This window comes from Sinohyriopsis cumingii, chromosome 15, assembly GCF_028554795.1.
Source record: "Sinohyriopsis cumingii isolate HCF-2022 chromosome 15, ASM2855479v2, whole genome shotgun sequence".
Classification (NCBI taxonomy): Eukaryota; Metazoa; Mollusca; class Bivalvia; order Unionida; family Unionidae; genus Sinohyriopsis; species Sinohyriopsis cumingii.
Window position 1 is genome coordinate 150,687,513 of NC_142975.1, and position 26,376 is coordinate 150,713,888.

At 34.6% G+C, this 26,376-nt stretch overlaps 1 protein-coding gene across 1 annotated transcript in view; it reads left to right on the plus strand.

Annotated features, from left to right (window-relative positions):
* Positions 1-4,250: 4,250 nt before the first annotated feature.
* Positions 4,251-26,376, plus strand: part of LOC149783062 (iroquois-class homeodomain protein IRX-4-like) — a 43,271-nt gene continuing 21,145 nt past the window's right edge. Inside the window, exons 1-2 of the mRNA XM_089934665.1 lie at positions 4,251-4,829; positions 15,348-15,599. Coding sequence (XP_089790791.1) covers positions 4,764-4,829; positions 15,348-15,599 — 318 coding nt within the window. The 5' untranslated portion in view covers positions 4,251-4,763. The remainder of the gene's footprint in view (positions 4,830-15,347; positions 15,600-26,376) is intronic.

Here is a 26,376-nt window from a genome sequence, read left to right on the forward strand (position 1 = left end):
AAATGCCTAAATATACCTCTGTAAAACACGCTAGATGCCTAAGCGAATCCCAGCAAAACATACTAGATGCTTAAATGAATTTGTTTAAAACATTCTAAATGTCTAAATAATGTAAAACATGCTAGATATCTGAATGAACTGTGTTAAATATGCTAGATGCCTAAATGTTCTTGCGTAAATCATACAAGATGTCTAAATGAATCGGTGTAAAATATGCTAGATGCCTAAATGAATCGGTGTAAAACAAGCAAGATGCCTAAATGAATCGGTGTAAAATATGATAGATACCTAAATGAATCGGTGTAAAATATGCTAAATGCCTAAATGAATCGGTGTAAAACATGTTAAATGCCCAAATGAATCGGTGTGAAACATGATAGTGCCTAAATAAACCTGTGTAAAACATGCAAGATGCCTAAATGAATCGGTGTAAAATAGGCTAGATGCCTAAATGAATTGGTGTAAAACATGCTAAATGCCAAAATGAATCGGTGTAAAATATGCTAGATGACTAAACGAACCGGTGTAAAACATGATAGATGTCTAAACAAACCTGTGTTAAATATGCAAGATGCCTAAATGGATCGGTGTAAAATATGCTAGATACCTAAATGAATAGGTGTAAAACAAGCAAGATGCCTAAATTGATTTGTGTATAACATGTTAGATGCCTAAATGAATTGGTGTAAAAGAGGCTAGATGGGACAGCTCCGGTAGCCGAAGTAATTAGAGCGCCCGCCTGGGATGCTGGAGGTCGCAGGTTCAAACCCCGGCCGAGTCATAATAAAGCCTTACAAAAATGACACTAGAAGTTCACTCACGTGGCGCTCATCATTAAGAGGTTAGGGTTGGGACTGGTCGGCCTGGTGTCAGTATAATCTGACTCGGAGGGAAATGATGCTACATGTCTGCGACTGCCCCAGTGCTAGGCATCATTGCAGACATTGTAGAGATATGACTTAAAAATTGTTAAAGATGTGTTAAAAATCAAACAGACACACACACACACACACACACACACACACACACACCTAAATGAAACTGTGCAAAATATGCTAGATGCCTAAAGAAATCGGTGTCAAACATGTTAGATGCCTAAACGAATCGGTGTCAAAATTGCTAGATGCCTAAAGGAATCGGTGTCAAACATGTTAGATGCTTAAATTAACCGCTGTCAAACATGCTAGATGCCTAAAGGAATCGGTGTCAAACATGCTAGATGCCTAAAGTAACCGGTGTCAAACATGTTAGATGCCTAAAGGAATCGGTGTCAAACATCCTAGATGCCTAAAGTAACCGGTGTCAAACATGCTAGATGCCTAAAGGAATCGGATTCATACAGGCTAGATGCCTAAAGGAATCGGTGTCAAACATTACGTTTCATTCACTGTACTTAAGATACCAAGTCAGTTCTTTTGGGTTCAGTATAAAATTTTCACTAGGCATGTAGCCGGACATAAGGGATATGATCTTGGGTGCAGTGTGAAGAGTGCATGTGTTCTATAAATGCTGAACGGAGAAATTGATATACCACTAAAATTGGAATGTGCGTATTTTCGAGAATATTGAAACAAATTAGAAGACTTTATTGTCCACGTATCAACCTTAATCTAATTTGGCTAATTTTTAAAGAAGGGTCTAATGATAACAATTTGTTTACAATGTTTCGTTGATAGAACAAAAAGAACCCTATATTTCGATAAAATAGAAATTATATAATTATATAATTAGAGAATAATTTCTCTACTTGCTTCCACGTAAACCGTATCATTATTTTAGCTACGACATGTCACATTGTTTCCACTAGGCGCTCTGTCTGTTCATTCCTTTCATCATCCTCCTATACACGTAAATAATGACTAAAGAAGATGACCCTGTTTATACATGAAACGTTTATTTTATATATGAAGATGTCTCACAATATATTGCTATAGTCAAGTCTCTGTCTGTCTGTCTCTGTCTCTCTGCATGTTTTATGATTGTATGACTTACTGGCTATGTATGTATGTATGTATGTATGTATGTATGTATGTATGTATGTATGTATGTATGTATGTATGTAGGATTAATTGTTGTATTTTTAAGTTCTTTTCTCCACAAAATATACTTTGGATTGCGTCTGTACTTATTCAAGGACCCCGGCCTATTTACTTCCTATTATTTCGGGACAGATTTATTCATGGACCCTGGCTTATTTACTTCCTATTATTTCGGGACAGAGTTATTCAAGGACTCTGGCCTATTCAATTCTTTTTATTTGGGACAGAGTTAGTTAGGGACCCTGACCTATTCAGTTCTTTTTATTCAGGACAGAATTCTGGCTATAAAATGAGCCTTCGGATCAATTGCAATTTGTAATAGTCAAGCAATATGTTAATTTATTTTGTATTAAATTTGATAGTTTGATAGATAAATAGATAGATAGATAGATAGATAGATAGATAGATAGATAGATAGATAGATAGATAGATAGGTAGATAGATAGATAGATAGATAGATAGATAGACAGACAGATATATTATAACATCAACACATTATTTGCACAAACGCTACTTTAAACCAAATTTAATGAGAATGTTCCCTCCATGTTTAAGTCGGCATATACATGTAGGATAATTTCTATTTTTTTGGTTCTACACGACTTGTACAAACTGGCCAATCAATAATCTCAGTTACAAAAGCTTTCAAGATTTTCTTAACCAATTGTTTTTTGTGTTTTTTTAAAACGTGTTTAGGATACATACTTGTATCTTCAGCACAATGCTTGCAATAAACCAACCATAGGTCCATATCATTTAAATTGAACAGTTGACCTATTCGGTATTTATTTGTCTTGAGCCCTTAAATTTAATGAAAAATATAAGTTTTAAACATAACAAGCTTTTGACTAAGGATATGTGAGTGTCATAAAAAGCTGAACAATTTCTTCCCCTGATTTTCTGAACTTTTAATTTAAATAAAATTAGAAAATAATTAGATTTTAACACTGGACTGTGGATAAGATCTGATCAAATCTAATATTTGCATCTGCCGGAAACGTCTTACACCTATATGATAAAAATACGGATTGTGAGAATAAGGTAGAAAGATTGTTGAGAATAACGTAGGAAAATTCGGACCTGCTATTCAGTTATTTCTTGTATATTGTTCACAAAGGCTGGTTTGCTTCCATTGTTCAAAAACTAATCTTGCATAACAAATTTCTATTACACTACTTCACACATTTGTTCTATGATGTGCTCATTTTAAATATATTTCCGGCGTTGAAACAAATCTTCCCACTTCCAATTAACTTATTAAATACTTAAAAATAATAGAATGACTATCTATTTCTTGAAATATTTTCAGAAACTATGCAGAGAAGAATATAATTCAAATATGGCAATATTGACTAAATATTATTCATGTAGATTTTTCATTTAAATCCAGTTTTCGCTCATAAAATAAAGCGTACAAGAACATTAAGTACCCTGTGTTCACGTTTCGTCTTTAAAGTTGTTTATTCTAATTTACTTTTGCAAACTTTAAACGAACTGTAGCTTCATTTACCATGCTATTGAGTGAGACAGCAAGATGGTAAAAGGACAACATATATTCGGATAAAAAGATTAAGTCTTTGAATAAATGAACAAATGCAATAAATTAACCTTTCGTTTTGAATAACAGTGAAAGGTTAGTTACTATAATGCAAAGTTACTAACATCATTTATTTTAACAGTCTGGTATGGAAAGAATGCCCATATTCTTTTAATAAGGTATAGGAAACAATAAAGTGTACACAATGGCAAGTTTTGCCGGTCCTTCGTCGGTGTTATTCGGCCTTTACAGAAACTTGCCTTTTATCGCTCGTTAATACTGTTTTGCATGCTAAATCCCTATTTACTATGCGCCTCAAATCCCAAACATCACTGACTACGCATACAAAATATAACTAAAAAGCATTTAATATAATTAAATTAAATTTGTCCGTAGGATCAATATTCAATTCAATCTGGTCTGCCGTTCTCATCCACCTGAAGCTACCGAAAAACCCATTTTATTTGGCTTATCTTTATTGGCTGAGACATGTGTCAATTATTTGGTATGGGGCGGGATTTCAGACGATATAGGTTCTCACTGTCATCTCTATCAGACGTGCGTGCTTCAGCCAATGAAAGAACACTATTGGCAACAGAGTCGACCAATAGAAAAAAAATCGCTCGTACATTATTTCAGCAGAAGTTCTTAACATGCGTATGTCATGTTACACAGCATGTCAATATTTAGCGACGGTAAATGCTTATGCTTTAACCATAAACACAACTACTGATAAGTGACTTGGTGTTTATTCCCAATATACCGTTGTTGACTGTTTCGATCGAAGAAACCAAATCTTTGATGGACTTTCTGTACCAGGCTGGCCCTGCGCAGAAATACAAACTTGTTTGCCAACTTTTCAATCACTGACGTAATACCAGAGTTTGAAATTTGTTCACAAGTGAAGTCGAGGGATGAGAAGGATAATATATTTGGATTATCCCACGGTCTTATCCCAAGTGTTCAAGGCATCGTGGTGAACATATTCATTCTTGGATAGTTCTATCCCTGCAGCATTGTATTACAAGATATACTCATTTTCTCCCACAGTTACGCCTGATACAGAACAGTCCCGAATGAAGCTGGAATTCAGTGCTTTCAGGGAGTAACTGAAAGATTACTGAAGATCAACATAAAACAAGAGTGTAGATCTAAAGATACTGTTGCGGGTACAACCGTCCGTTCACATGTCAGTTCCATCTTTGGGATTTAATAACACTGGATCAAACACGCCGCCCTCCCTTTCCTCCCAGGTAAGTCAAAATATCGATTATTAACAATGAAATATTAAAATGGTATTGGGTGTCATTTCGGGGATAGATTTTGTAATGTCCATAGACGTATATAATTGCCCGAGAAATAAACATAAATCAGATCCACTAAATTGCCTATAATGCATAGATATCGATAGATCATTATTTTTAATACATGTTGGAATTCAAGGATACACAAATCTGCCATGGTTGGACTGTCTGTCTGTCTGTCTGTGTATGTATGCATGTATGTATGTATGCATGTATGTATGTATGTATGTATGTATGTATGTATGTATGTATGTATGTATGTATGTATGTATGTATGTATGTATGTATATGCATGCATGTATGTATGTATGATGCATGCATGCATGTATGTATGTATGTATGTATGTATGTATGTATGTATGTATGTATGTATGTATGTATGTATGTATGTATGTATGTATGTATGTATGTATGTATGTATGTAACGTTTGGCTTGATTTCTCGCTAGCTGACTATATGCGGGTACGGGTATTTTGTTACGTATGTAGGTAGATTCGCACTCATGCAGGTAGGTAGGTGGTGGGTGTGTAGCCAGGAAGACTGGGAGGTAAGCAGGTACGGTATATGTAGAAAGGTCTGCATGCTTGCATCCAGATGTTCTAATTGATGAAGCGTATAACGAGGCTGTCCCGAATGTGCAGGCTAAACCTTTTTTTCCTTAGATGGAGATATATATTTATAACTTTTAATATTAATTTGTTTACAGTAGATAAATAGTTAAGATAACATGAAATAAACCGCGTCGATATTTGAATAGTATTCAGGCAAACTCATTTAAATTATTTGCGAACAAGTTTCGTTATTTAGTTTGATCAGATTGAAGTTACCGAGAATATAGAGTGAGATATCAGAGGTCTGTGTGGAGAGTTTCGATGAACGGTAAATTTAGACGTTAAAAAATGGGGAAATTATTGAAAGTTGTTAATGTGATTAGAGTTGAAAAATACCTATGTTAATACTTTAGAGAAATTGGAATATTAAACTTTAAAATTACTTACTCCATGTAAGCTGCTAACTGATGACTTTACTACAAAACACATATTTTTTAAAATATCTCAATAAAGTCATTGATGTGGAGTGAAATTCGACTACAAACGTGAAAGTTGTGGATATTTCTCTAGTCCATTTGAGATCAGTTGCTAGTTTTGATTAGTTAACCCACCATTTAAATTTGGAGACCATTATATATTTTTTTTAAATTAAAAAAGAAATATTGCATGTTACTTTGCTCTATCGTAACAAGAAAATTTTTCGTTCTGTTTATAATATAACTCACAGCAACAAAACGTTCATGATAACTAAAATATTTACTGATGTTCTCTACTGTGGCGGCTTTGGCAAACTATTTTGAAATTCATTCAAATCAAATTGAAATTAAATATATTTGCCGATTTTATTTAAGCTAAATTAAGAGATTACAAAAAAGTGTGCTGAATAGAATCAGAAAACAAAATGTATATAATAAAGTCAAAAGCTATAGAATACATTTTATTTCATTGAAAATCATCCAAATTATCTGAAATCATCAACATGTATATAACGTTAATTGTTATATACCATTATGAATGATTATATATATATATATATATATATATATATATATATATATATATATATATATATATATATATATATATATATATATATATATATATATATATCCTTTTTATTAATATATACTTCCTTTTTATTCATGCAAAATTTGTAGATATCCATTTTAACGTAAAGTATACCCTATTAACAGAATGATCCTGCAAGGGGAAGGGGAATACATGTTTTGTAAATTCTTCATTGGTGAGAAACTGTTAGTTTGACAAAAAGGAACATAAAGGACAGGTTAGCGACTAATTTAACATCATTTATATCTTATTTTTACGATAAGATAAAAATTGTAAAACGACAGTATTTGTACAGATAACAGCCACATGAAAAGTCCGTAAATTTCAGAATTTAAACAAAGTATTTTATAAGGAAAGGTCATTGTTATCTTTTTCAATTACACCTCCACTTTCCATGAAGATTTTTTAAAATCCAGTGGTGTCTTCCATACAATACACTTAGTTGATAGGTAAACATATCAAGTATATTTAAATAATAATTGGATGGAAATTATAGCAATAAAACAAAGAGAATGATTTCTTCTTTATTTCTTATATATCTCTCTATCCATCTCTCTATCATCTATCTATCTATCTATCTATCTATCTATCTATCTATCTATCTATCTATCTATCTATCTATCTGTCTATATATCTATCTATCTCTATCTGTCTATCTATATATCTATCTATCGATCTGTCTAGCTATCTATCATTCTGTCTGTCTGTCCATCTGTCCGTCCGTCCGTCCATCCAGCCATCTATATATCTATCTATCTATCTTATTTTGCTTACTTCTTGTAAAATTTTGCATTATTTTTTATTTTTTTTGGACAATATCCAATATCTCAGCTTATAATACCATATGGGTGAATCACCACTCCCCACCCCATCAATTCCCCACCACACCACACCAATTCCAGCCATCAAACAAAGAGAATATTGATTCCAATATTTGATTGAAGGCATGACTACATACCTGGAATAAACAAGATCTTTAATAAGCTGGCAATACAAGCAATTAAAACCACACGAATATACTTTCGGGAGTATTTACACGAAGAAGGAGACAGAAGAGGAGTCACCTTAATCTACTTATCACACATTGAATAATCAGTCATTCAGCACGTGAACAGCATAATTGATTTCTATTTTATTATGGATTATTCATATATTAACATTGATAATTGACAACGGTAATGACTAATTATGACCTTAGTTGGAATTTAATTTATGTACAGAAAGAAAAACAAATCGATTTTAGAAACATGATAACTAAACGACTAACTTAAAATTGATGTGCAAATATATATTCATCTGGAAAGGAATTTATCGGTTGCTTTAAAAAAGGCGTGCTCTTAAAGTATTTGTTTATTTTAGCTATATACTTAAATAAAGTACTAGGGTACAATAGCGTTTCTCAGTATATGTTATCTCAACCGTATGGTGATGGTTAATCGTATGAATTCACATCAAACAAAAACACCCTTTTCTTTACATACAATCTTTGAATGGATTACGAAAACACAGGTTATCAAAAAGAACACGTTAAATGAGTTATGGTATAGGGATATGTTATAACAAGGAATATGCTATGATACGGACTTGACTGTGATAGGGACTATGTATTATGATACAACTATTATGATAAACAGTATGTTATGATACGTACTTTGATTATGGTAAGGACTTTTTATTATGATAAGGACCATGTTATGGTACGGAATATGTTATAAAAAAGACTAAATTACGATGAAAACTATTTATTATGATATGGACTATGACATAATAAGGATTCGGTTATGATAAGAAATATGTTATGTTACGGAAAAGAATATGATAAGGACTAGAATACGATAAGGACTATGAATTATAATAAGGACGATGTTATGATAAAGAATAAGCGATGCTCATTAATAGATTATGACAGGAATATGTTACGATAAGGACTATGTTATGATAAAGACCATGCATGCTAATAAAGAACTATATTATGATCAGGACTATGTCATGATAAGGATGAGATTATGATATGTATGTATGTATGTATGTATGTATGTATGTATGTATGTATGTATATGTGTGTATGTATGTATGTATATATATATATATATATATATATATATATATATATATATATATATATATATATATATATATATATATATATATATATATATATATATATATATATATATATATATATATATATATATATATATCTTCGTTTTTATGGCCTTACTTATTTTTCCTCATTCGTGACCTATAGTAATATGTTTTCTTACTTAGGTGTCTCATAAATAGTATGAATTATTATCATTAGTGTTTAAAGACAAAATCTCGTTTTTGTCGGGACTCAAGTTTTTGTGCTTTGTGACAGCTAATGATAAGTAATTTGTCTGGAGTCCTATGACCGCTGGATATTGATGATTTACGACAGGTCGTCAACTAGAGAGCCTTCCAGTCTCCACTTCACCATGACAATGAAGCTGTATGGCGACGAATGTAAAGTCACTAATAAATAAAAGTACTTATACTATTCTTTTGGCAAAATGTGGCACTTACAACTGTCCAAAAGTTTAATAAAGTAAGACACCATTACCGTCACCATCAGCACTATTACTAACACGACCACCTCCACTACTACTATAATCACCACTGCTACTGCTAATGATATTACTATTTCTGCAGTTGCTACTACTACTACTACTATTCTGTGCTGTACTTATAATTTTAGGGTGGCTTCTGTGGATATCTGAAAAAGTTCTTGGTAAACATTATAAATGAACTTGAAGGAAAATGCCTTGATTATTTTTACACGCGGTTTCGTCCTGATTAGTGGGTTATTTTTATGCATCGTAAAACCGTCTTTATATGTGTTATTTAATGATAAGAACATGTTTTTGGTGTATATATATATATATATATATATATATATATATATATATATATATATATATATATATATATATATATATATATATATATATATATATATATATATGTGTTTCTTTCTCCTAAAAAGTATGAAAATCAACGATTAATAGGCATAAATTTGTTTCTAGTTTTTCTGATCGAACATATATTTTTATTGAGTCGCTAAACCACATTTATGGCATACATTATTTCGTGTTATGCACGTACTATGCAGAATACTGTCCTAGGTTGGATATCCGTTTCTTTTCCTCAGTCTCATATGGGAGATGTCAATTTTGAAAGAAATTGACATCCATTTTCTTATCTTATCTGTTCTGCAATGCGTTAAACAACATTAATTGATTGCATTTGTAAAGATGACTGGTAGCAATGACGTATCTTCCGTGTCAGATATTTCTGTCACTCTTCTGTCGTTTGGGAGTTTGATTGGTCCCTAGGGTGTAAGCAAGGCCATACTCCGCTTTAACAGCGGGAAATCTCCATCTCACCACAAAATCTGGCTCGTCTTGAGTCAGCTTTGGTAGATTATTTGTCTCCTGAGTGCGTTGAAGACCATTTGTCTTTTGAGACATTTGTCTCCCGAGTGTGGAAGGTTATTTGCTGTTGTTTTTTTTTTTTTTTTTAAATAGATGATACATTATGATAGATTATTTGATTGGTTTGTTTTGTTGAGATCATTGAACTTGATACATTAGGGTGCATGACTGTCTACTGAGTTCATGATAAACAATGCATTAGGGTACGTTATTTTTCTATTGAGATGGTGTGTTTAGTACATTATTTGTCTCTGGAGTTCGTATGTAAACAAAATCACCGTCCCTCTCTAAACATACAAGCGTCATTCATAAATTCTTTATCCGAGAGTAATTAAAACTGGAGGGAAATGTTTCTTTCCGCTTCTGTTTGCATGTCCATTAAATTTTTGTTTCATTCTAACACCATTTATATAGTTTAGTATATATCGCCTTAAAAACACAAATAATGAAGGCTAGCTGCACGTTGATTTTACATGAATAAAAAAATAATAAAAAAAATTCAGATCTTATTTGTGTGAGTATTATATCAACATCACGTTTTTCTTCGATTATACTAATCCCCATAATCTCACTACGTGTAAAGAACGAGATGCAGTCGGTCTTTAGAAAGAAATAGATGCAACAATTAACATGAGTGTTTCACTGACTCGTCTTGCAATCCGTTATAAACACAGCTTAAGAGATAGTTGTGTACAATTTCTTTCTTTATAATGACAGTTATGAAAACTATACATATTCCAAATGTCAATGATTTGCGGTTGGATGAATGTTGCGGTCACAAATATACAAAAGAAAATCTTAGACAGTAAAACATTAATGTCTGCCTAGCAGTTTGGATCCATATGCCCAGTGCTTGCAATGGGAGTATTCGTGGCGATACTTGCGAGTAAATGCTGTATATTTACAAATAAATCACACGCTTGGTGGTTTCGATAACATTTCTGATGGGGGACACTTGCTTATAAATGTTGCATATTCATAAACAATAAGTGCATTTATGTAAAATACTGTCTCTACACGTGTCAACCTCAGACACAGCTTGTACGGCCTTAAAATGCATGTTCTTTGTTCACGGGCTTTACAATTTACATTTCCATTTTAAGACGCGTTTATGTATAAAAACAAACAATATGCAAGTAAAGGCTAACTATAAATGGTATATTTATGAATTCACACATGTACATAAAAGAAAAGCTTATATTACGATATGTTTATATGAACATTAATTTAGAGAAATAGAATGATTGAAATACTTTTTATGTTGATACAATGTATCCGGACGGACGGACATACAGCGAGAGAAATACGTAGAGATATACTAGCATGTTACTAAATACTGACGCAGATGCAAATATATAATTGCAGAATTATGTCGATTCAATGACCACAAATAAATCGTAATCACACATAAGAAGAAAAGAAAATAGATCTATCAGTTGCCACGTAATTTCGTGTAAAAGTATAAAATTCAAATATTACAACAAATTCAATATATTCCAATATTTATTTGAACAAAGTATGATTTTGTCTACAGTCCTTTGTTACATTTCTTCCCAATCACAGACGTCATTTACACCTTTACCTAATTCCAACTTACGCGGCCACCATTTCTGAAACAATTCTCCGAACAATATAAATAAAATCCGAACATTTAAAGTTGTTGAGCACTTGAATATTAAGTGTACAAACATTGATACATTATATACAAACTTTTGATGAAAAAAAAAAGGATTCGGTGAAAGATATATTACTAAGGTCAGTATAATATTCGCCTCACAAATCTAATTTCCTATTGAATAATACTGTAAGTATGGTGGCCTTCGTTACGTAACTAGTTTAAAAGTGGAAATGATTTACTAACTGAACAATATGGTTACTTGTAGAAAGAGTTTAGTCAGATGGTCTAATGTAGTCATTTGCTACCTTGTAAAATTAAAGTTTTCAATAGCTACAAATTAAGACCAGCCCTACATGACAAAGCTTTACGCTTAAAAAGGTTGTTTACAAAATTGTATTACTCTTTTAATTTTGACTTCAAATCATGTTCAAACGAGATCAACACTACTTTATTTCTTTCAAAAGAATACGTTATATATATATATATATATATATATATATATATATATATATATATATATATATATATATATATATATATATATATATATATATATATATATATATATATATATATATATATATATATATATATATCACAAAGAGTTACCTTAAACTTACTCGTGGATTCAACCGAGAGATATGGGTTATATAAATGTAAACAAGTCTGAAGTAATTCTGCAAATCAGGTAGAATAAAATATGGCCTCCCTCGTATATTGATTGATAATTTAGTTGAGCATGAGTCTTGTATAACGTAGGTAAAATTCTTTCTCATTCCTCATCTTATAATGCAGCAATCTTTAACTCCTATAATTCAAAAACAGTGTTTGCTTGTGGAAGAAAATATTTAGGATGATACATGATGTTTGCAACTTTCGTTCTTATTTAAGGTTAATATTCATCACTGAATTCAAAGTATCTCAAGTATCACCAATACTATTGTAATTCCACACACCAATACTATTGTAATTCCACACACCAATACTATTGTAATTCCACACGCCAATGCTATTGTAATTCCACACACCAATACTATTGTAATTCCACACACCAATACTATTGTAATTCCAAGTGTGTAACCCAGTTATTCCGGGTTATTTATGTCATCATTAGTAATCTAAAATGTAATGTGCGTGTTATCTAAGTACAGGAGTTCGTCAAGTTGTAAAAGTATTTATGTTGGTATTTGGTATACACTTTACGTTTTCTTGTGACTGATTTTATGTATGAATAAGTGTTATTCACGAATTTCTGTGCGCAATCGTTTGCCGGAGCATAGATGAAAGTGTGCAACCGTTTGTCGGAGCACAGATAAAGGAATTAAACCATCAAAACCCGAACTCTTTTCTTGCCATGGTTTGGACTCAACAATCAGGATCCCTGAATACTAAACACGAAAGGAATCTTACTCGACATAATTCTTACTCGACATAAATCTTACTCGAAATTTTAACCTGACCATTAATTACAAAGGTTTCATTTCTACATTTCAGGTACACTTTCTTTGTCCGGAATAACATGTATTATTCGAATCCAATGATGTAATTCACAGATTAAACTTTGTTTGCTTTGTGCAAATGTTTACTGAATCACGAGTGAAGAGTTTAAGCCAGATATCTCAGGGTCTGCTCCATCTAATGTTTACATACAACAGCCGTGTATGATCGTTTTTGTATACATGATTACACACACACACACACACACACACACACACACACACACACAGATATATAGAGAGAGGGAACATTTTTAAAAATGCTAGAAATATGTATCGAAGTTGCTCGTGCAAATGTGCAAAAGCGACATTGGTTGCGACCGACGTCCAAAATTGACATGAGTCAAACCAGCTAAAGCTCATTGAGTTTAAGCCAGATATCTCAGGGTTTGCTCCATCTAATGTTTACATACAGCAGCCGTGTATAATCGTTTTTGTATACATGATTACACACACACACACACACACACACAGAGATATATAGAGAGAGGGAGAATTTTAAAAAATGCTAGAAATATGTATCGAAGTTGCTCGTGCAAATGTGCAAAAACGACACTGGTTGCGGCCGACGTCCAAAATTGACATGAGTCAAACCAGCTAAAGCTCATTGTATCTCATATGAGTTTTTATTTCATATAGGATTTAACTTTTTACTCTGCTAACAGTGTACCAGTGTTGAATATAAGCTCGAGCTGCTTGCAGTGAAAGACATTGTTGAATTGATGAGTTTCAAACATTTAGCGGCTTATGAACGCGACTTTGAGATTCTTTTAATCACAAAATAAAAGACACATTGCATTATAAAATAGCTGTGTTTAATAACATTGCTAGCTGTTATTTCACAGTGCCGTAAAAAAAAAATGAACAAAAATTGTGACAAAAGTCTGATATTTCCAATGCTTTCTTCTTATCAGTATTTATACATGGCTTCACATTCGATTCATGGACGCCATGTTGAAGTGTATACCTAGCACTCTAAGGGCCTACGTCAGCTAAGTGTTTAGGTTTGACCCACTGCAGAGCACCAGATCAAAGACGTATATCTTTCAGCACGTTTTCCCAGCCAACAGAGCACTTCATTAACGCGTTCTTCTGAGTGATACTGTGTTTTACTGAATTTGGAAAGTTTTCTGTTCATACTGAAACAAAAAGCAAAGAAAAAAACCCAACAAAACCCAACAACAAGCAATAAAAAACAAAACCAACAAACAACAACACAACCGTACACAGCTTTAAATGGCAACCATACCAACAACGTCGGCGTCGTCATGAAAACACAGCATATACACACACTGGAAAGTAACGGTACTTAATGCAGAGCCAACTTTAGTACTTAATTCTCAGGCCAACGTCGATATGTACTATTTTAAAATTTAACAAATCTCTCTCTCTCTCTCTCTCTCTCTCTCTCTCTCTCTCTCTCTCTATCTCTCTCTCTCTCTCTCTCTCATCGCGCATTAATTATTACAATCCTGCAGGCCATTCGCCCTTCAGATTGTACCCCCCACCCCCAACCACCATACAGTGTATCCAAAAACATGCAAATGTTTGCAAGATTTATTTATTTATTTTTATCCATATGCTTAGGAATAACCTTTTGGTCGACATCATGGACAGGATTCGCCAGGCACACACAAGAAATATTGTGTAACGTTGAACGGTCACTATTCAACTGAAGTCCTTCATACCCCTTAATGATGTCGTGTACAATGATTTAGGGCGTCCATGCGTGCCCAGTAGCTTTTTAAGTTCATTGCGACTCCCTGATGAAGACACTGAGAGCCACTATCAAACATTTATTTTTACGCTGAGTGTACATCAATTTTATACAACTTATATATTAAGTACACTTTACGGCTCAAATTGGTGGACTGGGTAGTCCTTGAGAGCAACGAAACGAATACACGAAGCAAACCACGAGCATGAAGAGAAGAGTCATTTATCTTTGTAAACGAATGACTCGTGACTTTTAAACCGGTACAGGATAGAACCACTTTCAAATTCTAATTTGTCTATATTTTCCATTTTAAAAGTGCCAAACCGTTATATTTATTTTAACCTTATAAACTGTATACAAACCAGGTAAAATAATCAAAATAGCATATTAATTCCGGAGAGAAATTCTTTTCGTGCAGAAATTATTATTTATTTGTATTTCGTTAACAGTGTTTCCTTCGCATTAACTGAGTAAATTTTTCTATGACTCCTCGATATTGTGAAACCAGTTTTGTTATGTATTTATTTGACAACGATTGCAATCAACACTATAATTATTCTTTCAGATTCTAATGTCTTCCACTACTACCCCAGCTATCCAGTCGATTACAACATCATGCTGTGAAAATGGACGTCCTATTATGACAGATCCTCACACGGGCCAAAGTATTTGTTCCTGCCAATACGGTTCAAGTTTGCTTAGCGCTTACAGTCGGGTTCCCGGTCTCACTGACAGCATGTACAGCTCCCCGCACTACACAACACAGGGATACATGTCCCTTAACTCGGCAGACCCGTCGGCATTCTACTCACCATTGGTAAGTTACCATGAAACAATACCAGTTTCAGCCTTTCACCGTTGAAATATCCCATTCATTATTCCAACAGATGACACGCGCGCGTGAGTGTAATATGGGTCGTCTGGTTCCCAAGTTTAAAGTGTTGCTTGTAATAGACTTCGGACAAAAACGTATTATTCTATACATCTACACCATGTAGGGATATGCAAAATTGACGAGTGAGTGCCACACCATTCGTATTGAAGGTAACCATCCTATAAAATGTTTCGTGTCAAAGGTTTTGGACCGATCAGGCAAATTCTACAACAGACTCTACATTACACGTGGCATCTTCAACAGTTTATCTCCAGGATTAAATAACCAGGACTTATTTTTCGCCATAAAGCTCTCCTTGTCAGATGCATGGTTTACAGTTGCAGGTCCTCGAGATTTGCCTTACGACTCGACCTTAAAGTTACATTTGTTTTTAGGAAGGTTGAATATTTTAATAATCCGAGTCCAACAATTACATCGTTTATCTCAGTCTTCCATGTTTACATTTTGCTTCTGTGAATCATGTACACAGGAACTGTACAACTGCATTAGTGCTAATACACCACACTGTCAATTAGGCCGTTACGTGTACTTTATAGAATGCAACTCACAGCTGTGAAATCAGTGCGCAAAATATGTTGAAATTTTACAATCAGCTAATTGTGTTTTGTCTTCTCTTTTACCGGGCATGTCCACTAAAAGCACATTTCATCAACGTTGATATGCCATGGCGACTTTTGCGGTTGACAGGGTTCCGGTTTGTCACAATGTTTATAGTCAGATAATGAACAAGAAACTTGAAGTTATGAAGTCAAAGCACATTTTTGATTAATATACGTTTTGAAAAGTCATCTGGCAGTCCAATAGCTCAAGATAAGTAATGGAGCGTCATGTATTTGTAAGAAAAGAATTGACTTAACACGTCCATATTTTGCCACAAATCGGAAGGAAACAAATTGTTTTATTGTGCTAATACTTTACACCGATTTCTGATTACGGTTTGAGAAGATGCACATTTAAAATGTATATGACTCCAAACTACTCTGTTGCATAGGTTTTGTAATACTGTATATGACTCCAATCTCACTCTTGAATAGGTTTACTAATGCAGTATATGACTCCAGTCTCACTCTTGAATAGGTTTACTAATATTACAGTATACCCCAATTTCACTTTGTTGAACAGGTTTACTAATATTACTGTACATGACTCCACTCTAAATCTGTTGAAAAGTTTTATTAATATTAAAATACGAATCCAATCTCACTCTTTGGATGCGTTTAATAATATTACAGCATAGACTCCAATCTTACTTTGATGAATACGTTTAGTTATATTACTGTATATGACTCCAATCAAACTCTGTTGAATAGGTTTAGTACTACCATTATTTGTCTTACACTCTAGAATGTTGTCTTGTGTCGTCGTCTTAGTAGACCCACAAACAATGATTCGTTGCTTATAGACCTTGATCAGCTTCAAGTCTTGATCTCAGGAACCACGTGGTGAGCTTAAGCAACTTTGGATTTCATTCATGTCAATGAAGAAGTCTCAGTGGCATATTTAATATTGACTTAAAGCAAATTTGCCAGAATGTCCAAATACTGTCAATTAAATCGAGATTAAAACAAGCTTAATTCTGATTGTTAATATTAGCTAAAGAATTACTTAACCTTTCACGGTCGATTAGTATTTACTGACTATGTTGAAAGGAAGAAAATGAAAAACTATGCAAGCTGATTGTGTTGATATCTTTCAATTGAGGAATTATGCTGATATCTTTGGATGATGGAATCGGCATTGGTAACAAAAACATAATAACATTCCATTCATATTAACCCCAGAGTTAATATCCAGTCATTGTATACCACTTAAACAGTGGTAATTACAACCTGTCGAAGTGACACCAAAGAAAACAACTGATATTCGGCCGTCATGGAAACACAGAGTAAAGTGTGTCAAAGACTCTTTCAGCAAGAAAATACAAATAGCACATTTGTGTGTGTTTGTGTGTGATTTATAGTCATGTTGCTCGTCATTACGTTATTTATCTTTTATTTTGACGATGGTATTAATGGGTGGGAGCTGTGTACAGCTGTCATTTGAAGATATTTAGAGATATTTTAATAATTATAACAGAATTAGAACTTTATTGAAGTACGGTAAGAAAAATAAGAAAATTGGATCTAAGCGACATCATATAAATGTACATGCATACATGAGGTGATATAAAGGTAGAAAAAGTAATTGTATACGTAAATAATAATAATAATAATAATAATAATAATAATAATAATAATAATAATAATAATTATTATTATTATTATTATTATTATTATTATTATTATTATTATTTGGGGGATGGCTACGTTTATATTCTTATTAGAAATGCATAACAAACCTTCCTCGATTACTCAACTGTTCAACATTTTTTGCTAAAATTAAAACATTTCAAAATCTTTAAAAAATAGCTTTTTAACGCTTAATGATATTTTGTTTTATTTCTTATAAGTCCTACACTCTTCGCATTCTAAAATAGTCTTTGCACAAATCCTTTATATCTCTTGGAATATTTTGATAACGACTTTGTCCAACCCAGCCTTCAGATTAGCTAATCCTGTATAAATAATCATTTAACTCTAAACTATTGTTCCCGATTTTTATGTTTTACAAACTGGATAATTAGGTTGAAATTTAATTAACACAGGACCGTGCCATCTTGACTCTAGCAAAGGACCCTCCAGTAACGCAACACTGGTACATCTCAATAGAGATAACTGGTTGGGATTTACACTTTTTAATAGGTGTTTACCTTCATCACATTGTTGCCTTGTTTATGCATGTACTATTTTTTCACACGAATATTGGTTTACATGCAAAAAACAATTGTTTCTGTATCAAGAAATTCTACACTTCTATACGTGGAAAATAGATTCATCTAAACACGAAATTGAAAAAGAAGGTCCACTTTTTTCAATCAAAATCCTTTAAAGTTACTTGTGAATTTTATTTCTGTTTATAGTACGAGCATTCCTATTAAATGCGACATGGAATCCCATTTCACAAAACCGGTCAATAGATTGATCAGACCGAAAGCGTGTCATTTGACATGGGTAATTTGTTTGTTCATTCGTCCTTCACAGCACGTGTTAGACATTATTTTCTGATGATGGCAGGTATTGTGAATTTAATGAAATTTATGGAATATCGTGTTCATTTTTATCAGGTTTGTCATGTTATCAACCGCGGATAGTATTATTAATTTACCAGTGACAATGCAGGGGCTTATGTTTCGCACTTGCAATGCCACTGTATACAAGTGCGCTCTCTCCCTCTCTCTCTCTCTCTCTCTCTCTCTCTCGTAAAAATATTCATCTCATTCTTTTAAAAAAAAGTTATTAGTATTCATATATTTTTAATGAATACTTTTATATTCCCAATATTGTGTGTATCAAAATATACGTTCGATTACACTCAATATTACATACATTAACAGTCTGAAAGAAAATTGCTTAAAAATGAAACTTTGAGCTCTTGTTTCAATGCTTGACTACTACTACCACTACACATTTTTATTATTATTATTATTATTATTATTATTATTATCCATCAATTTACACATGACATGACAGATCAAAATAGTGCGAAAATTCAGGTTTACAGTTCACCTGTAAAGAAAAATAGCCGGTTTTATTTGAGTAAAACATTTTGGAAATTGGAAGAATCACATATGTTATTTGTTTGTTCGCTATATATTAATGAAATGACTTACAATACAAACAACATTAAGTATAAATGCCTACCGCTACCCTTACATCCCCTGTTAATATTGTAAACTGCAAACAAATTTAGGCAATGTCGACATTTAATAATACAAGTCGTACGGCATACTGCTTTGTACTAATAATCGGTGTTGTTAGACACTGTCGCGGAATTCGCCCACTGTACATATTTGTGTTTTTAATAATGTAAACAGCTTAGCGCTCCAAACTAATGGATTATTCCGGATTATCGGTCGATATTGCATATCCGGTGAAATAAGGAGAAGCCCGCGCTTAAGTCTTTCGCCCCGAAGTGTCCAATAATCCGTGCGCCTACCAGACACACGAGTGATCTCCGTCGTAACGCTTTAGTGACTGATTAAACGCTAACGCACACGCCAAGAAATCTACAACCCAGAGAATAAAAGGGAACCTACTGGTCAGCATCCATGCATCCAGTTTTTTTTCCTTCTTTCAGTTTCTGCATTTGCTTGAAATCTACAGGCCGTGCAACTCTAAATCCTATCATTGCGGTTAAATATTAGGCACTAAACAGGGTTACAGTGTTTCCGAAACTCATTGTAACCCAGGTTGCGGACTGTTTGGTTTCAAGATTTAAACATTCCGGCGGGTATGGTATACTTTATGATGTCAGTTTTGACGGAGAAAGGAAATTAACAATCCTATTCAGTGAATTACAGAAGTAGCGGGTTCAGTTTGGAAATCATCGGGAAAGCCGACAGGGGCCAATTTATGCATGCTTCAATAATTATTTTCTGAATCGTGATGACAGAAGCCATTTGACGTTGACCAAGTTGCCATCGACCTATAACACTTTGGTTTTAGCTCTAAGAGTAAATTTATTGGTAATGCGTTTGAAAACTTATGAGTGAATGATGACAGTTAGTATCGGAAACATTGCCCCACATATCGAATTGAAAATGTTTCTGAACGGATGTTGCAGTACAGAATTAGAACATGCGTCACTATTTGAAAAGACTTGACAAATTCAGCTAATTTACATTTGATATCTGCATACGTGTCCTTAATATCTCACATAATGTTTGATCGTCTCACGTTCTCTTTAGTGAATTTAATCTCTTTCAGAATACTACTAAGACTTTGTACTGTATTAATTGACTTGTGATGCAACAATGTATGTCAGAACCGAAAGAATACGTGTTTTCATGACAAAAAATGTATTGTGACTGAATCTGTAGATCGAATGCAATCATTTCATTCAACGTCCTAGGCCCATTCGGTACGATTTACAACGAGGCCCAAGTTCACGCCAATGAATGTTTGTTTGCACTTAGCATCAATGCGCAATGCATAATATCAGACGGAAAAAAGGTCGAGAGTTGCGATGGCTCAGTTGGTAGTAGGTGGGACTCTATCCCAAGGGTCTCGGGCAAGATACCAGCACGAAGTGGCTGCCTAGGCGTGTCTTTGGAAAAAGGCACTTAGCTTCCACTTCATCTACAATATACTAAAGTGTTGGGAAGAAACAATGACCCCCTCTCAAAAAATACCCGGACAGAATGTATTCAAATGAACAGTATATTTTTAAAGATCTCAGGATGGTACACTGACCATATCACATAAATGAGCTCTGCAGGAAGATAATTATGTTCTTTATTGTTTAGAAAATTATGTTCCTACAACTTATAAAAATTAACTAATTCAAAAGAAGAAATAAATATATTGTCATTTAAGTTTTTTTCTAGCAATATAACCTTTGCTCATGGTTATGTCCCTTATAATTATTTTTGAAGTAAAGAAAAATAGAGATTAATCTTTGATTTTGTATGTCTTCTTACATAAGAATACTTTTAGGGCGTTTTATCCTCCGCTGTAATATTTATGAAATCTCAGTCAATCAGCAATTACATAATAAGGGAATTTTCGATGACACACTCGATGGAGATTACAATCAATTGTTGTTTCTTTCTTCTTCACATGAAAGTCCAATACTAATAACGTAGTAATATAAAATTTTAGGCTATAACTGCGGTGGCGGATGTATTCTCTCACTTTTGAAACCAGCCACTATTACAAGAAAACTCAATAACCATCGACAGGTATACATTTTGAAACTTTTCATAGAACGAAAATAACCAACCGGATCAGTATAAATACTAGTATGACAGAGCTGATTCATCTTCGATCACCCTATTTAGAATCACTTCATCACCACCTCCCCGCATCACATGGAAATTCACAAAACCCTATCAAGAACCTAACCAGAACAAAGTCAGGGATACTTAATTTATAAGTTGGTGACTGTTGTGTCTCAGGTTATGGTTTAATAAAGAGGAGAGTGGATAATGAATTTTTCTATTTCCCACAAAATCACTCACTTCGAAAATTACGGGAAAGGACTAAAACAGGGCTGGTATGAAATGGGCAGTCGCTAGGTTTCATTTGTAGATTCGAAGTTACTGACATTTTACCTTATTTATTTAAACTGTACGAATATTCGGAGTGTTCATCGTTGTTTAAGAATAAAGACGCTTAGAATGAGCGGCATTGACTTATATCAATCCTAATATATCTACCATGACTTTTGTACAATTAAATTTATTGAGAACATTACAAAATTGGGCCAGAGTTGGGTTGGGTAACGAACATTGGTAAATCATGATATAACACATCGTTAGTCACTATTCATCAATGGTTGTGAGCTTGTTTTCTATTATCAGTGACGAGAATCAAGACATTTGTTTGCACTTCTATTAAACATAATAATGCCCTCACATTATTCATCCCTCTCCCCCTCTCCCCCCCCCACAATAAAGTTTGATGACAAGTCTTATGTTTTATATTTCCAATGTATTAAGGGAAAGGCCGATTCGAAGTTGAATACACTTATTGTTTAAACCTTTTAGGCTTTGTCGTGAATTATATACGTAAAATTAAATCAAATACATGTAGTTTATTAGTTTTTCCTGTAATGTCACCTAGAAAAACATTGTTACGTCATATGACGGGAGGACATTATCTTTCCCACTTGGCAATACTGTTGTGTTTGACGACGTCCACAGATTATCAACGATGCCAGTTGAGTTCTCTCATACGCTGAAAATATGTATCTTATGTCATGTTTAGTATGTTTTGTCGATCTTATTGGAATTTCTGTCAAGAACATACGGTATAGTATGTGTTTATTATGCGCTGCTAAAGTTTAGAAATTATTTGCGTCTTGGTCCTTTGTAAAAAAAAAAGAAACAAGAAAGCATAGACATACGTAAAAATTGGGACCATTCATTTTCACTGAGATTGTCAAACTAGGTTTGGGGGGTGGGGGGAAATAGAACATTTACTTTTTTAATCGAAATTCAACCATCAGCGACCACTCTGGATCCTAACACTAGGGAGTGACGTATTCATCACATGAACAGAATATGTCGTGTTATCTGCCAATAGTCAGTTTTATATGTTATTTACAGTTTCAGATTATGACAGTAATGCTAACTGTGAAAATCATTTTTTTTTTTTTGCATTCAAGTGCTACGCTTCTTATTTCCTTATTAACTAAAAAATCATCTGATGTAAAGAAAAAGGGCATAACAGAAATGTTCCATTCACTACGTCATCGGTAATGTAGGTAATGGAAAATCTTGAATAATAGTCGATCAGAAGAACATCGCTCGGCGATTTCTATCAATACTAGAAATGACATTGGAGGGGATTGTAGGAATGTACATCAATTTGATGCGTTTGGTGTTTGGCATCGGGCGGAGTGTACGATGTATGTTAAGACAGCAAAGGCCGACAATGTTCTGAATGTGAGTTGTCTCCTTTCGCCGCCAGAGCCATGTGAACAAAAGAAAGTTCAAAATACAGCTGTCAAAGGCGGCGAATTACATTCGATGTGTCTTTCTGGAGTTGACGGGATAAGCAGAAGATGTTCCGATTGCAAAGAAAATATCTGGAAAAAGGCAAGAAAATCTGATTGCATCTTTTGCATATTTTCCATCTTGAAAAGTTCTCATATATCTTGAACATATTTTTTTTCTTCAGTTTTATCTTTGATCTGGACCCGGCAACACAAATGAGTTTCTGCGCTTTCAGTATCCCCTTGTACATTCAACATTAAATCATGCATTCTTAACGCCGCTGCAAATAGTAAGGCAGAAACATTAAGAAAAGTATGGTTGTCTCTTCAACTGAAAGTTTACCCCATGCCCAATCCTAAGAAGCTGATTCGTGCTATAAACATATTACAATTTGATTTCTACGAGATTTATTCTGTACCGGAATAACAGTTAGTGAGTCAATTAATCATTTTACAAGTATTAGTACACATAAAGAACTTGAACTAGCAGGCGAGTAGGTTAGCAAGTAAATCGATACAAATTTTTTAATTAAAGTTAATACTACTATAGCTACTACTACTACTACTACTATTACTACCACTGACACTATTACTACTACTGATGCTACCACCACTACAGCTACTGCTATTGCTACTACCATTGTTACTGCTAAGTCACTGCTGCTTCTACTGATATTTATAATACTAACAATAAAGATCGATGGTGATTTTAAATGCGACACTTCAGCTGGAGTTCTACAAATATCCGTAACACGTTAAAATAGATTTTGGCAATGTGTTCCGTGTAAAAAGGCATTTCAGAAAGTACTTATTAAAGTTTTAATCAGTATCTGATGCTAGTAATTACCATGTCCTTTGGGGCATACATTTACACATTCAGTGGCCTGCTTGCCATTACCACGTCCTCTGGGGCATACATCTACACACTCAGTGGCCAACTTGCCATTACCACGTCCTCTGGCCTGTTTGCCATTACCACGCCATCTGGGGCATACATCTACACACTCGATAGCCTACTTGCCATTACCACGTCATCTGGGGCATATATATACACACTCGATGGCATGCTTGCCATTACCACGTCCTCAGTGGCCTACATGCCATTACCACGTCCTCTAGAGCATAAATCGACACACTCAGTGGCCTACATGCCATTACCACGTCCTCTGGGGCATACATCTACACACTCAGTGGCCTACTTGCCATTACCACGTCCTCTGGGGCATTCATCTACCCACTCGATGGCAGGCTTGCCATTACAACGTCCTCTGGGGCATACATCTACACACAATGGCCTGTTTGCCATTACCACGTCTTCTGGGGCATACTCTACACACTCGATGACCTACTTGCCATTACCACGTCCTCTGGGGCATACATCTACACACTCAATGGCCTGCGTGCTATTACCATATCCTCTGGGGCATACATCTACACCCTCAATGACCTGTTTGCCATTACCACGTCCTCTGGGGCATACATCTACACACTCAATGGCCTGCTTGCCATTACCACGTCCTCTGGGGCATTCATCTACACACTCGATGGCATGCTTGCCATTACAACGTCCTCTGGGGCATACATCTACACACAATGACCTGTTTGCCATTTCCACGTCTTCTGGGGCATACTCTACACACTCGATGACCTACTTGCCATTACCACGTCCTCTACATCTACACACTCAATGGCCTGCTTGCCATTACCACGTCCTCTGGGTTATTTATGTACACACGCTATGGCTTCCTAGGCCATTACCACGTCCTCTGGGGCATACATCTACACACTCAATGGCCTGCTTGCCATTACCACGTCCTCTGGGTCATTCATGTACACACGCCATCAACACGTCCTCTGGGCCATTCATGTACACACAATATGGCCTGCTTGCTATTACCACATCCTATGAGCCATTCGTGTACACACGCTTTGGCATGCTTGCCATCAGAAAGCCAGTACGCTATCTGAGCCATGATGTACACACGCTATAGCCTGTTTGCCATTACCACGTCCTCTGGGTTATTTATGTACACACGCTATGGCTTCCTATGTCATTACCACGTCCTCTGGGGCATATATCTACATACTCAATGGCCTGCTTGCCATTACCACGTCCTCTGGGCCATTCATGTACACACAATATAGCCTGCTTGCCATTACCACATCCTATGAGCCATTCGTGTACACACGCTTTGGCATGCATGCCATCAGAAAGCCAGTACGCTATCTGGGCCATGATGTACACACGCTATGGCCTGTTTGCCATTGCCACGTCCTCTGTGTCATTCATGTACACGCTATGGCCTGCTTGCCATTACCACATCCTGTGAGCCATTCGTGTACACACGCGATGGCCTGCTTGCCCTCAGAAGGCCAGTACGTCCTCTGGGCCATTCATGTACACACATACTAGCCTGCTTGAAATTACCACGTCATCTGGGCCATTAATTTACAAACGCCATGTTCTGCTTGCCGTTACCACATCCTCTGGGCCATTCATGTGCACACGCTCAGTTTTACACCATTGGTCGATTAATCATTCTCGTTTGAGATTTTGACAAGAAAGAGGCATTATTGACAGCGGATGCAGACAGAATCTGAACGGGCTATTACCTAATCATAAGAAACCATTTGTTTACCTTCGAATCCATTATCATACATACAATCTGAGTTCCGTTTCCATTGGTTTGCAAAGATATCGTTATCTTTTAAACTAGTCTATGTAAAGACGTCATGTTTTGGGGTTCCACACAGAGTAAATCAAACCACTTCGGTACCTTTTTAAAAGGAACAGATTAGGAGGGCCATTTATATTCTTCTATTCAAATATGTACTGCAAATTGTTTTAATTAATAAAGTATATAAATTGTTCCAACCATAGATTGTTCATACAATGTTGGACTTCCGAATCTTGGCATGTCTTGAATTATTATTATTATTATTATTATTATTATTATTATTATTATTATTTAAACCAAGAACACCAGTTCTCCGGAAATTATTCATTGGATTATACATTACAATTCAATAAACACACACAATACTCATTCAAGCACTTTTTGTCTTAAAAATGATGACAGCCAGAATCTATAAATGAATATATGTAATATTGTGAGAAACTAAAACAAAGGCTTTCATGAATGGGTATCTGTATTGTCTGAAG